We start from the raw sequence: 14,437 nt of genomic DNA on the forward strand, positions 1-14,437 counted from the left end.
GACGGGAGAGCTGCGTCTAAACACGACAGGCACGGAGAACAGTCCTCTCTCGTGTCTCTCCCAGAGTGACTCTCCCAGCCCAGCAGCCGCCTGTCTAACCCATTCATAAGTGTGCTCCTTATCAGAGAGACGGGAGAGCTGCGTCTAAACACGACAGGCACGGAGAACAGTCCTCTCTCGTGTCTCTCCCAGAGTGACTCTCCCAGCCCAGCAGCCGCCTGTCTGCCCAGGCACAGCACAGTGTCTGCAGACGGAGCCAGTTGTGGATCTGACTGGGACAGAGAAGAGTCATCGCTGCTCTTAAGCAGCGTGGAGGATCACCTGAAAACCTCAGAGCTTCCCAGGCCCTTTTAGTCTCGTTTCATGTACTGTGTATGTCTGTTGTGGTCTTCTGCGAGTTAATAATAAGAGTCAGAAACAGCGACACTTTGATAAACCAACTAAGTGGTGTGACCTGAAAACCTTCACTGAATCCTAGTTACCTATGGAACGACACCCTTGGGACAGAGATGGAAGTCATAGTCAATTTCTTTTAGAGCCCATTCTGATTTTTATTGAAATTGCTTTATTCCTCTTCAGGTCTGTGTATGCATAGGTATGTGTATTTCACCTGGGTAATGTTTTAGGTGACATTTATGTAGAAACATTTGAGCAGTTTATTGAAATATGCTGTCATGGTGTTATAAGATGTTCCGAGAAAACTTGTCTTCCACAGAGCAGCGGTGTCTCGCTGGAGCGCTGGTTCCCGGTCCAGTGAGGGCCCAGGAACTCACTTGTGGCTGATTCAAGAGCGCCTCACGATTTCTAGCTTCTGCTTTCTGGATCTTGATTCTCGTGTGTTGCATGCTAGCCACTGGGCTTCTAAGATTGTATGCACTATCTGTGTCACTGCTGTCTGGGCCTCTGTTTTTGGTTTCTGAGCCTCTTTCTTCATTCCCGCCTGGTAGGTCTCTATTCTCTACCTTTCTCTCTTTCTGAATGTGTCGTTAAAAGCCTTAAGTCAGATCAAACCAAAAACTAAGAACTTGATTTGAAACTAAGAACTGGAGTTGACCCTTGAACAGTAATGGTTTTTTCCCACTGAATATGTACTGCAGCCCGAGATGTCCTGCAGTTGGCTGAATCCACGAATGTGGAACCATGGCTACGGAGGGCTGACTGTAAAGGTTATATGTGGATTTTTGACTGCTTAGAGGATTGGCACCCCTAACCTTCATGTTGTTCAAGGGTCAACTGTATATTAAAAAAATCCCATCCACTTAAAGAGGAGTCTGATTATAGAATGAAAATACATATTCATTAAAGACAATTTGAAAAGCACAAAGAAGTAAATAATCTAGGAATGATCACCTAGACGTCAGTTACTGTTGCCATTTTGGTATCTGCATTTTCAACCTGTGTGTGTGTGTGAAGGAGAGAGCGTGCAGGCACAGACATGGAATGTATCAGGTTTAAATATTTAGAGGAGTGCCTCCCAAAGGCTGGAGCAGACACTACTGCTGGCACATGGAATAGTTTAGGAAATACGTGAATGAGCATGTTTTGGTAACGGTTCTATATTCTAGTGTGTGTTATAAAATGACAACACGTCAGACTTGTGATTTTATGCTAACAGTGCCTCTGGACGACCTTCAGAAGCTGGGGATCCTCAGCCCCTCTTCAGCAAAGCACCTCATTCATTAGGTGATTTTATCGGGTCTTCAGTATCCAGCACATCAGCAAGGTCAGCTCTGCCTTCAAAATATGTTCTTGATTCACCTCTTCCCCACTCCAAAAGCCACCAGGAGTCAAGTGACTCAGGTTACCATGGTTTATATCCTTCTAACCAGTGTTCCGGGTCAGTCATCTGTCAGTCCGATGGTTTCCCATCTCAGAGTCCTTACACGGCCGGAAAGCCCCTGCACGATCTGACTTGCCTCTGTGTCCCCACCCCCACCCGTCGTGCCCCTCTGCTCTGTCGCGCTGACCTCTGCCCATCTTCGAACACACCGAGCCTGCTCCCACCTCGAGCCCTTTGCCCCTGCTATTCTATCTCCCTGGATGCTCATCCCCAGGCACCCCACAGCCAGCCCCCAGCTTCAGGTCTTCAGAGGTGCCTTTTCAGCGTTTTGTTGTTGTTCAGTTACTCAGTCATGTCCTGCTCTTTGTGACCCAATGGACTTTGGCCACCTGATGCAAAGAACCAACTCATTTGAAAAGACCCTGATGCTGGCAAAGATTGAAGGCAGGAGGAGAAGAGGGTGACAGAGGATGAGATGGTTGGATGGCATCACCGACTCAATGGACGTGCGTTTGAGTAAACTCCAGGAGTTGGTGATGGACAGGGAGACTTGGTGTGCTGCAGTCCATGGGGTTGCAGAGTCGGACATGACTGAGCGACTGGCACCTGCCAGGCTTCCCTGTCCTTCACCATCTCCCAGAGCATGTTCAAACTCATGTCCATTGTGTTGGTGATACTGTCCAACCATCTCATTCTCTGTCGTCCCCTTCTCCTCCAGCCTTCAATCTTTCCCAGCATCGGGTCTTTTCCAATGAGCTGGCTCTTCCCATCAGGTGGCCAACATATTGCAGCTTCTAGTGTTTACCTTCTTCAGAATTCTAACTTCTTCCCTCACAAAGCCACAGGTTCCTTTTGCCTGTTTTATTTTTCTCCCTAACCATGTCATTAATATGATTTATCTTATTATTGTCTCCCTACTAAAATATAAGCTCTACCAGGCCAGGGATTGTTTTTAATTTTAGTCATTACTGAATCTATAGCACCGAGAATAGCTCCTAGGCATACAGTAGGCACTCAGCAAAAACTTGTAAAAAGAGTAGCTGAAATCCTCTAGACCCAGGGATCGAACCCCCGTTTCTTATGTCTCCTGCATTGGTAGGTGGGTTCTTTACCACTAACACCATCTGCTGATGCTGCTAAGTCGCTTCAGTCGTGTCCGACTCCGTGCGACCCCATAGACGGCAGCCCACCAGGCTCCCCCGTCCCTGGGATTCTCCAGGCAAGAACACTGGAGTGGGTTGCCATTTCCTTCTCCAATGCAGGAAAGTGAAAAGTGAAAGTGAAGTAGCTCAGTCGTGTCTGACTCTTGGCGACCCCGTGGACTGCAGCCTACCAGGCTCCTCCGTTCATGGGATTTTCCAGACAAGGGTACTGGAGTGGGGTGCCATTGCCTTCTCCAACACCACCTGGGAAGCCCTGAAATAAAGGTTATGGGCTGGTTTAATGAGCAATATTGAGTGAATCAGTACCTAGAGTACAGAGATATGCAAAAGTTGTGAAAGTGATGAATGAATAATGTTTGAGAAACACTGATTTAAATAGTGTTTGAGTCTGTTTAGTTTGTTTTATTATAGGTAGCACTGCAGTAAATATCCTTTAGTAACTTTCTTATATATATTTGTGATTATATCCTTACAATAAATAGTTAAAAGTTTATTTGCTGCTTCGTGGGATCTCTGTAATTCTGACTTTCTGAAGCTAGAAGTCTTACCACTTTACACCCCTCTCCAACCTGTGAGTGCCTGTATTTCTTCCTAACCTTGCTGTGCACCATCTCAGTGCCTTTTTGTCTTTGCCAGTTTGATAGCTGAGAAAACTGAGTACCTGAACTCCTTCATTGTGAACTTCTATGTATGAGCATTTCCCCACATGTTTAATTTTGATCTTCTTCATTGTGACTTGCTTGCTCTTGTCTGCTTGGGCTCTCTCTGATTGCAGGGGATTGAAAACCTACATGCGCTGGTTTTCTTGAATGGATGTCACAGGCGCTCAAGTTCATGTCCAAGGACAGGCAGGCCTCAGAGACAAGAACGGGAGGGTCTGCTTCCTGGCATGTCCGCTCTCCTGCTTTTCCTTGCCCACTGGGTTTCCCTCTTCTCGAGGCCTCTTCCCTTCCATGACCGTATGTCCCACCTGGCTCTGGTTTGCTGTGTCCCTCAGTTGAGATGCCCACCATCCTCCAGGTGCCATGGGCACCTGAGGCCCCGGTTTCCAGGAGTGAGCAGGCGGTTGGCTCTGCTTCACTGGGTGGTCACTTCTGGTCCATCCAGCTGTGATTAGGATGGGAGGTTGAGGCCCTTGGGGCCTGCTCTGTCCAGGGGACAGGGACGAAGCAGCTTTTCTAGGAAGGATGTAGTGACTCGAATGTTCAGTAACATGTCTTTTGACCATTTCTTCATATGATGTGTTCATCTTTCTCTAAAGGGTACACAGAAGTCCATTACATATGAAGACTAGTTTTGTCTTTTGTCTCATGGGTGTTTTTCTCTCCAGTTACCATTTTAATTTTGTTTTATATTTTTGCCATGTAATTAAACCAGTCATTTAAATCATGATTTTTCGCTCCTGTAAAGTTTAGAAATATCTTCTCTATGGGGAAGCACATATTTTCAGCTATACTTCCTTCTAGTTCTCTTTGGTTTTATTTTTTTATGTGCCCCTTGAATAACATTAAATTTTAAGGGAATTTGAGAGAGAAATGGCATCTTTGCCTAATTCATTCTAGGAAGATAGTGTTTATTTAGTATTAACTTCTTTCAGCAACAGTTTTATAGTTTGCTTTATTCTAGTTCTGAACATTTCTTAAGTTTATGCCTAGATACTTTATAAGTTTTATTCTTATTTTGAGTAGAATTTTTCTCAACATGCTTTCTAACTTGTCCTTCATAGTTTATTAAAGCTGTTGTTTTTATATTTTTGTTACTGACCACTTTACCAGTTCTAATAACTTTTTTACTGAATACTTTTGAGCCTTGTATGTAGACAGTTAGAACATCTGCAAAGAATTATTTTTGCTTTGTTCTGTCTCTTCATTTTTTTCTCATTTTATTGTGGTGGATCTTTTAGAAAGAGGAAGATGGTAATTATAATGGAATGCAGGGCCTGTCTCATACTGTTGTGACTGTTAGGGATAATTGTTCTGATTGGAATGTTTGGGAACCTAGAGGTAAATGGAACTAGTGGAAAACTGGTCTTTACCCAAAATGTTATCTCTACTGGTTCGTCTTGGAGCCTGAATGTTTCACTTGTTACTCCCTTTCTGACCAAACCATTGCCTCCAGAAAGTTCCTGTTAAAATGCCCATGTGATCCCTCCCATTAACACATTAAACTTGCTAATATAGCAAATCATCGACGTGGTTCTCTGATTTTCTGGTAATTGATACATACTAGTCATACTCTCGGAGAAGGCAATGGCACCCCACTCCAGTATTCTTGCCTGGAAAATCCCATGGACGGAGGAGCCTGGTAGGCTGCAGTCCGTGGGGCTGCTAAGAGTCGGACACGTCTGAGTGACTTCACTTTCACTTTTCACTTTCATGCATTGGAGAAGGAAATGGCAACCCACTCCAGTGTTCTTGCCTGGAGAATCCCAGGGACAGAGGAGCCTAGTGGGCTGCCGTCTATGGGGTTGCACAGAGTCGGACATGACTGAAGTGACTTAGCAGCAGCAGCAGTCATACTCTTGCCTGGAAAATCCCATGGACGGAGGAGCCTGGTGGGCTGCAGTCCATGGGGTCGCTAAGTCGGAGACAACTGAGCGTCACTTTCACTTTTACTTTCATGCATTGGAGAAGGAAATGGCAGCCCACTCCAGAGTTCTTGCCTGGAGAATCTCAGGGACGGAGGAGCCTGGTGGGCTGCCATCTTGGGGTCGCACAGAGTCGGACACTACTGAAGCGACTTAGAAGCAGCAGCAGCAGCAGCAGCAGTCCACTATTATGGAAAACGAGAACTAGACCTTAAGCAGATGGGATAGGAAGTGTTTAGGTGATGATGGCAGCATGGGCCTTTGTGGTTAGCAGTTGCTTGCTTGTAGCTTCATCTTTTTTTGCTCTGTGTTCTGTGCCCCTCCCTCTTCTACCCCGTGAACTCAGCCATGGTGAGCTTTGTTTTCTTTGATGTGTTGTATTCTGTTACTTTGGGCTTTCTTGTTCTTACCCCCCACACTTGGAATCCTTGTCCTCAGGGTCTACTTAAGTGTCACTTTCTCCAGGAGGCTGATTTCCTTAGAGGAGCTTATGGTCCTGCCATGTGCTCTGGATGTACCCTGTATTTTCTTTAAAATGACATTATTATAATTGCTTTTAAAAGTAATCTCTCAAAAATTGTTACAGCTATTCAACTATAACCTCAAATTGCAGTGCTAGAGAGCATGTCTCCCTTACTGATCATTGTGTCTGACACCTAAGTAATCGCTCAATAAATGCTTCTGAAATTAATGATGGACAGGGGAATGGAGGACAGTGAGCCAGGGTGAGACTGCAGGGAGCTGCCTTGATGAGCAGAAGTGGTAGCAGGAGTCAGAGGAGCTGGAAGGGAAGGTGCACGGTGTATGCCTGTGCCAGAAACGCTTAGTTTAATCTGGATCTGAACCTGTATAGAACTGAAAGGAAGGCCTGCCTTCTGTTACTGAACTTGAATGGAGTTTTGAGGGATTTGAAAGGCAGTTTCATACATGGGTGAACCCTGTGTACCCTTGGACACAGAGAAAAATACAGCCCTATACTTTGTAGTTTTACCCTTTAATTTCTTTGCTTTCAGGGTTAAAGTAGTAGAGCCACTGGGAAATTTTTACAACATCCAAAGTGGCATACTGGCTCATAAAGTTTACAACCCCACCTACAATAAAGACCATGTTTAAAAAGCTAGAGTGAAAAAAGGCAGTAGGAGGAAGAAACAGGGGTCTGTACCAAAAAAATAGGACTGGGTGCTTTTCCACTGGCAAAAGAAAGTTTGCTTTTGTGAGCCTGGATAGTACCAGTGTATAAGAATATTCCCATTAGTAAATAAAGAATCATCATACAGTTCCATTGTTTCTCAAGTTAGAATACACTTGCCTTCCTGTACTTCTATTTTTATATTATCATTCTGTTATAAATTATGAACTGTGAACTCAGAGCTGAATGTAAATAGAAGACCAAATATATATATTTTTTATTATTTTATCTCATGTATTCATACTATGTATTTCTGAGGAAAACTGCTCCTTGACGTATGTTAAAATGAGGGTTGAACTTTGGGTGTTAATTCTTGGGGTATTAAAAACAAACCTGTGGCAGTTGAGCTGATTTTACGTGAGATTACTACATGACTAACAAGTTAAGGTTGAGGTGCTAATTTTGGCAGATTGGGTTGTGCTGACCCTGTTTAAGTTTAGAGCAGTCTGGCCGTTTTTCATCCCCTTGAAGTCTTCCTCTGCCTCCCCGCCCAAGTACTCACACTCCTGCCATTTTCCTTGCTCCCTGAAAGGCCACGCTGGCCTCACGCGTTGAACAAACCCTGGCTCTTGCCCCTGTGCAGCTCGCTGTGCGTCCCCTCTGCCGGGAGAGCCTTCCGTCATCACTGCCCGCCTGCGCGCCTCCTTTTGGTTTAGGGTTGTGCGGGATGTAATCTACTACCTGCTGGAGCGCTGAGTGCTCTGTGATTTCTGTCTCGTTTGTAGTTGCCTCCACAGTTTGTCTGCACTAACCTAGACTTTAAAACCCTTGGTCTTGGGAGCTGTGTTTTGCTCCTCATTCTCTTTATATACATTTTACCTACGGAGAAGTCTGGGTGCTCAGTAACTGATTTCAGGGAAGGAACTTTGTAGGTGGTTAGGCATCTTTGTCCTCTCAAAGCCTCTGCTCTTTATTCATTTAATTGACGTATGGTTGGTTGACAGTGTTGTGTTAGCTTCTGGTGTATAATATACATTTGTATCCTTTCTCAGGTCATTTTCCATCATAGGTTATTACAGGATATGGAGTGTAGTTCCCGGTGCTATGCACTGGCCCTTACTGTTTATTTTATACACAGTAGTGTATATCTGCTAGCCCCAAGCTCCTAATTCATCTCTCCCACCTTTCCCTTTGGTTCTCTAGGTCTGTGAGCCTATTTCTGTTCTGTTAAATAAGTTCATTTTATCAGTTTTTAGATTCCACATAGAACTGATGAGATGACACATGTCTTTTTCTGACTGACTTCACTTAGTATAATTAACCTCTAGGTCCATCCATGTGGCTGCAAATGGCATCATTTCATCCTTTTTATGGCTGGATAGTGTTCCACTGTATACGTGTACCACGTCTACTGATGCACATTTAGGTGCGTCCATGTCTTGGTTGTTGTGAATAGAGCTGCTATGAACATCGGGCTGCATGTACGTTTTTGGATTATAGTTTTCTCTAAAAATGTGCCCAGGAGAAAGATTGCTGAATCATATGGTAACTCAGTTTTTGATTTTTTTCTTTTTTTTAGGAATCTCTTTACTGTTCTCTGTAGTGGCTGCACCAGTTTGCATTCCCACCAACAGCATTGGAGGCTTGCCATTTCTCCACATCCTCTATAGCATTTGTTATTTGTAGCCTTTTTGATGATGGCCATTCTGACTGGTGTGAGGTGATACTTCATTGTAGTTTTGATTTGCATTTCTCTAGTAATTAGCAATGTTGACCATCTTTTAATGTGCCTGTTGGCCATCTGTATCTCTTCTTTGGAGAAATGTCTATTTAGGTCTTCTGCCCATTTTTTTGACTGGGTTGCTTTTTTGATTTTGAGCTGTTATGATATGTTTATATATTTTGGAGATTAATCCATTGTTGGTTACATAATTTGCAAATATTTTCTCCATCATGTAGATTCTTTTTAATTTGTTGATGCTTTCCTTTGCTGTGCAAAAGCTTGTAGGTCTGATTAGGTGCTGTTTATTTTTGTTTTTATTTCTTTCTGTTGGGAGACTAACCTAAGAGAACGTTGGTATGATTTATGTCAGAGAATGTTTTGCCCATGTCCCCCTCTGGGCATTTTATTGTGTCATGTCTCATATTAAGTCTTTAAGCCATTTTAAGTTTATTTTTATGGTGCGTGGTATGAGGGAGTGTTCTAATTTCATTACTTATGAGTTGTCCAGCCTCTGCAGCACCACTTGCTGAAGAGACTTATCTTTTCTGTATTGAATATTCTTGCCTCCTTTGTTGAAGACTAACTGATCATGGGTAAGTGGATTTTTTTCTGTACCGTCTTTACTGTTCCATTGATCCACTGTTGGTGCCAATTGTTGTTGTTATTCAGTCCCCAAGGTGTATCTGACTCTTTTGTGACCCCGTGGGCTATGGCCTGACAAGCTCCTTCTGTCCATGGGATTTCCCAGGCAAGAATACTGGAGCAGGTTGCCATTTCCTTCTGCAGGGGATCTTCCTGACCCAGGGATCGAACCCATGTTTCCTGTGTTGGCAGGCAGGTTCTTTACCACTGAGCCACCAGGGAGGCCCAGTACCACAGTAACCAATGCTTTGGTTTCTATAGCTCTGTAGTACTGTCTTAAGTCTGTCAGATCAGATCAGATCAGTCGCTCAGTCGTGTCCGACTCTTTGTGACCCCATGAATCGCAGCACGCCAGGCTTCCCTGTCCATCACCAACTCCCAGAGTTCACTCAGACTCACGTCCATCGAGTCGGTGATGCCATCCAGCCATCTCATCCTCTGTCGTCCCCTTCTCCTTCAGCCCCCAATCCCTCCCAGCATCAGAGTCTTTTCCAATGAGTCAACTCTTCGCATGAGGTGGCCAGAGTACTGGAGTTTCAGCTTTAGCATCATTCCTTCCAAAGAACACCCAGGACTGATCTCCTTTAGAATGGACTGGTTGAATCTCCTTGCAGTCCAAGGGACCCTCAAGAGTGTTCTCCAACACCACAGTTCAAAAGCATCAATTCTTCGGCACTCAGCCTTCTTCACAGTCCAACTCTCACATCCATACATGACCACAGGAAAAACCATAGCCTTGACTAGACGAACCTTTGTTGGCAAAGTAATGCAGTACTGTCTTAAGTACTTCTTCCCTTCCAATTTGGATACTTCTGTTTCTTTTTCTTGTCTGATTGCTGTGGCTAGGACTTCTAATACTATGCTGAAAGAAAGTGGGTAGAGTAGGCATCCTTGTTTTCTTCCATATTTTAGCCCTCCCATATTTTAGACACTTAATGCCTCCAGTGTTGTTCTTTTTGCTCAGGATTGCTTTGGAAATTCTGGGACTTTTATGGTCCCATATAAATTTTAGGATTTCTTGTTCTAGTTCTGTGGAAAATATCATGGGTAATTTGATAGGGATCATATTAAGTGTATAGATTGCTTTAGATTGTGTGACCATTTTAACAATATTCTTCCAATCCAAGAGCATGGGTTATCTTTCTGTTTCTTTGAATAATTGGTAATTTCTTTTATTAGTATTTTATAGTTCTCAGTATATAAGTGTTTCACCTCCTTGGTGAGGTTTATTCCTAAGTACTTTATTTTTTGATGGAATTTTGAAGTGGATTGTTTTACTTTCTCCTTCTGACATTTCAGTGTTAGTGTTAAGAAATACAATAGATTTCTGTATGTTATTCTTATATCCTGCTACCTTACTGAATTTTTAAAATCAGTTTTAATATTTTTTGTGGAGTTTTTAGTGGAGTCTTTAGGGTTTTCTATATGCAGTATCATATCATGGCTGCCAAGGCAGGAAAAGCAAGAGACACAGGTCCAACCCCAGGATCAGGAAGATCCCCTGGAGTAGGACATGACAACCCACTCCAGTATTCTTGCCTGGAAAATTCCATGGACAGAAGAGCCTGGCAGGCTAACCATGGGTTGCAAAGATTTAGACATGACTGAGCATACACAAACTTTGTCGTCATCTGCATATAATGACAATTTTACTTCTTCCCTTCCAATTTGGATACTTCTGTCTCTTTTTCTTGTCTGATTGCTGTGCCTAGGACTTCTAATACTATGTTGAAAGAAAGTGGGTAGAGTAGGCATCCTTATTTTCTTCCATATTTTGGTGGGAAGCTTTTCAGCATTGAGTATTGTGTTGGTTATGGGTTTGTCATAAATAGCTTTTTATAATGCTGAGATATATACCCACTTTGGCAGGAGTTTTTATCATGAATGCATGTTGAATTTTATCAAGTGCTTTTTCAGCATCTGTTGAGATGATCATGTGATTTTTATCTTTTTTTGTTGATGTGATTGATGCAATGTATCACACTGAGTGATTTGTATATGCTGAACCATCCTTGGGACCCTAGAATGACTCCAACTTGACTATGGTGGATGTTTTTTTTTTAATGTATTGTCAGATTCAGTTCGATACTTTTGCATACTCATATGGAAAGAGAGTGACTCTTGGTCCTGATTTGTTGCAAGTCTTGGTTAAAGAGGTGGTGTTGGACTGGGGTAGCCAAGGGCACAGTGTGTGTTAACTGGTGCTGGGACCTGGCATTGGTTCGTTTCTCTCAGGCATCCATATTCACAGTCAGGTATGTGGTGAACAAAACCTTCTGGTTCTCCTTTTTTTGTGAACTGCTGCCTTCAAACACCACAGCTTTCTTTGGCACGTTTATCATGGATAATGAAGTGTGTGCTTTTAGGCATTGGTACTTGGACCCTAGATTTATTCTGGGGAACTTTTTTCCTATTTTGTAAAGTTAAGGATTCTGGAAAAGAGAAACCCCTGAAATCTTTTAAAAAATTTCCTAGTAAATGCTGTTTTTGAGTGCCTGATTTTTAAGGCAGGTATTATGATCTTCATTATTTGCAGATGTGGAAACAGAGGCTGACAGAGGTGAACGCCTTGCTGGGGCTGAGACCTGAGTCTAGGTCTTTTTGAGTCTCCAGACCCATAATTTTTTTCCTTAATGGCTTCAGTTTTATTCAAGGTTTATATTGGTACAATGGATTGTTTACTGTGGAAAGTACTTTAGGACTGAAGACAGGTCTTGGTTCAATTCCAGTTTTATATATAAGTATCTTTGTGTCTTTGGGAAAGTCATTTAGTCTCTCTCAGCCTCACTTTTTTTTTTTTCCCTCTATAAAATTGATATGTAGTGGTTTCCCAGCCTTATCCTCAGTTATTAGGAGACATTTTGAACATGGCTGTGTGTAGTATAAAGCACCATCTGTAATTGTTAAGGGAGAGGGCAGGTATCCTCATTTGTAATAATGAGCTTTTCCCAAACCTTGGCATGTGTTGAGTGGTATCAATAGGAATTACTTCTGCAGGTCTTTTGGTCGCTATGAAGTGACTAGCATGTGACAGCACTGTGACAAGGTACAGAAACGTCAGCTCTTGGGTGACTCGGAGCTGGGGCATTGCAGCAAATGGCAGAGTTTAGGAATGCCCATGGTGGCAGGACCAAAAAGCCGGGCTGATCTCCAGTAGGGCAGGACCTTTAACACCTCTGGTGGGTAAAGGGGAGGGAGAAGTCACACCTTTGCTGTTAGTGCTACCTGACTGGTGTTTTCTTTTTTTAAATGTTGGGGTAAAGATCTTTTGAGAGGGCTGGCGAGACTGACTCAAAGTATATTTAGGTTTTATTTTATCAGCCCTAGTTTTAAGGATAGGAATTCAAAACGTGAAAGTAAAACCGCCCAGGTGATTTGGCTACAGTCGAAAGACAAATTTTAAAATGAATTGCAAGAGTGGTGCCAAAGGGCATTCTCTGTTCTGCGACCCCAACGGAAGGAGCGTGTCGCCCGAATGGTGCCCCAGACTGGTAGGTAGCTTGGTTGCTTTTTCCTTTTAGGCTTCTTGGGAGCTTTTTCTGGCTCTTGGCTTAGTCTTTCTTTTCTTTGTCCTCCTCCCCGCCCTCCTTTCACCTTCCCTTCCTCTTTCCTGCCCCTTGTTTTTTTTTTTTTTTTTTTTTACTACTTCATAAAACCAGAGTGATATTACTTATCATATCCATCAGAAATAAAACTAAAGAATAAAGTGAAATAAAACTTCATAGAGCTGAGTGACTGGGTTGAATGATCATCTCTGAGTGAGTGTATATGCTGAGATAGGAGCCAAGAGGTGCCAGGACTCAGGAGAACGGTGGGTGACCACACGTTCTTGTTCTGTAAACTTTAAAATATCTGAACTTGGTCTTCTGACATGTGTTTTTTTTTTTATTTTAGAAAAAAGACAAGATCTTTACAGAGTCAATGTACTAGGGAGGACTAATATATATTATATTTCTCCGGTGAATTTCATTCTGAAATGGCTATGTTCTCTGAAAGTCGCAAAATGTAAGTGCCTGCTGCTTCTGGGTTCGTCTCTGATGTGCAGCTTCTTGCAGCACAGTGTTGGGAATTGCTGTGTGCATCACACCTGAACCTCATGGTCTTGGGTGAGGGAGCAGAGGGACTGTTGCTGGGGGATGTTGGCCCAGGCCATCACAGCTGGGTCATTCCCTCTCTCCAGTTTACAAGCTGAATTTGAGGACGTTTCTGCCTTTTCTCCTACACTGTGGCATGGGCTGTTGCTCTTAAGAGCCTTGGGTTGGCTCTTGGGTCCAACTTGGGTTGGTGCGAAAGTGCAGTAGGAACATACTCTGGGGGATGGGCTATGGCCTTTGCCCCTCCTCTCAATGGTGCCCTTGGAGGAACTGGGCTGGATGGACAGGTGCTGTCTGGGCTCTGTGTGGTGCTTCTTTTGAAAGGAGGTGTATATATGACCAGATCATCTTCTGTTTGCTTTTCTTCTTTGAAGTCTAATCCTCACTCAGTCTGCGCCACCTGCTGGATTCGGGCCACCGAAGACCCTCTTGTGGCCCCTCCTGAACCAAAGCTTCTCTGGTACAAAAGTGTCTTAATTTGTAAATCTAATAGCTTTGTGGAAGTTTGAATGCATGTTTCATAGAGTGTGTGTCCCATGTAGGATAGAAAGTAAAAGTTTTATTGTAAACAAAACAACAAAAGTGATTCTAATACGATTAAACAAAGTAAAATTTCTGAAGAACTAAGTCTTTGGTATTCAGAGTAACTCATCTGCATTGTGAAGCTACAGAGGGTGGGTTTAGAAGTTTAGAATGCTCAGCTTACTTGCCATTCCTATTTTTATAGTATGAAGTGTCTGTCCTTGAGAAGAATTTTCTTTTCCTGCTATCCCTTCCTTGAAACAAACATTTGAAGTAATGGAATAGATTATGGTTCAATAAAATATTTGAAGCAATGGATATGGAGGTTCATAAGCCATATGAAGTTTTATAGCTTTATTGGTATGTGTGTGTAGCAGAGGTATTTGTTTGTCTATATGTGTGTAGAAGTCTAAATTTTTGATATTGTTGCTGCTGCTACTGCTAAGTCACTTCAGTCGTGTCTGACTCTGTGTGACCCCATAGACGTCAGCCCACCAGGCTCCCCCGTCCCTGTTAAAGCAGCGTAAATATTTAATATCTAGAGCAATGTTTGAATTACCTGGGGAAATAGTCTTCATTTCCACGGAAACTGGTCAATGAGTGAGAGAAATTATTAACATTCAGTTATTTTAAAATGGAATTATAATTGATTTACAGTGTGCTAGTTTCTGGTGTACAGCAGAGTGATTCAGTTATATTCAGTTATTTATCTTTTCAGATTATTTTCTGTTATAGGTTATTACAAGATATTGAATACAGTTCCCTTTACTATACAGGAGGACCATCTATCTATTTTA

At 42.8% G+C, this 14,437-nt stretch overlaps 1 protein-coding gene across 9 annotated transcripts in view; it reads left to right on the forward strand.

The window, feature by feature from the left end:
* The window catches only part of PSD3 (pleckstrin and Sec7 domain containing 3), a 596,024-nt gene that overhangs the window by 308,475 nt on the left and 273,112 nt on the right, over positions 1-14,437 (forward strand). The window contains exon 1 of one of the 9 annotated variants that reach the window (XM_024986365.2): positions 1,890-13,029. The exons of the other annotated variants lie outside the window; for them this stretch is intronic. Coding sequence (XP_024842133.1) covers positions 13,001-13,029 — 29 coding nt within the window. The 5' untranslated portion in view covers positions 1,890-13,000. Of the gene's footprint in view, positions 1-1,889; positions 13,030-14,437 lie in introns of those variants that run through there. 9 annotated transcript variants of the gene reach the window in all.

This window comes from Bos taurus, chromosome 27, assembly GCF_002263795.3.
Source record: "Bos taurus isolate L1 Dominette 01449 registration number 42190680 breed Hereford chromosome 27, ARS-UCD2.0, whole genome shotgun sequence".
Classification (NCBI taxonomy): Eukaryota; Metazoa; Chordata; class Mammalia; order Artiodactyla; family Bovidae; genus Bos; species Bos taurus.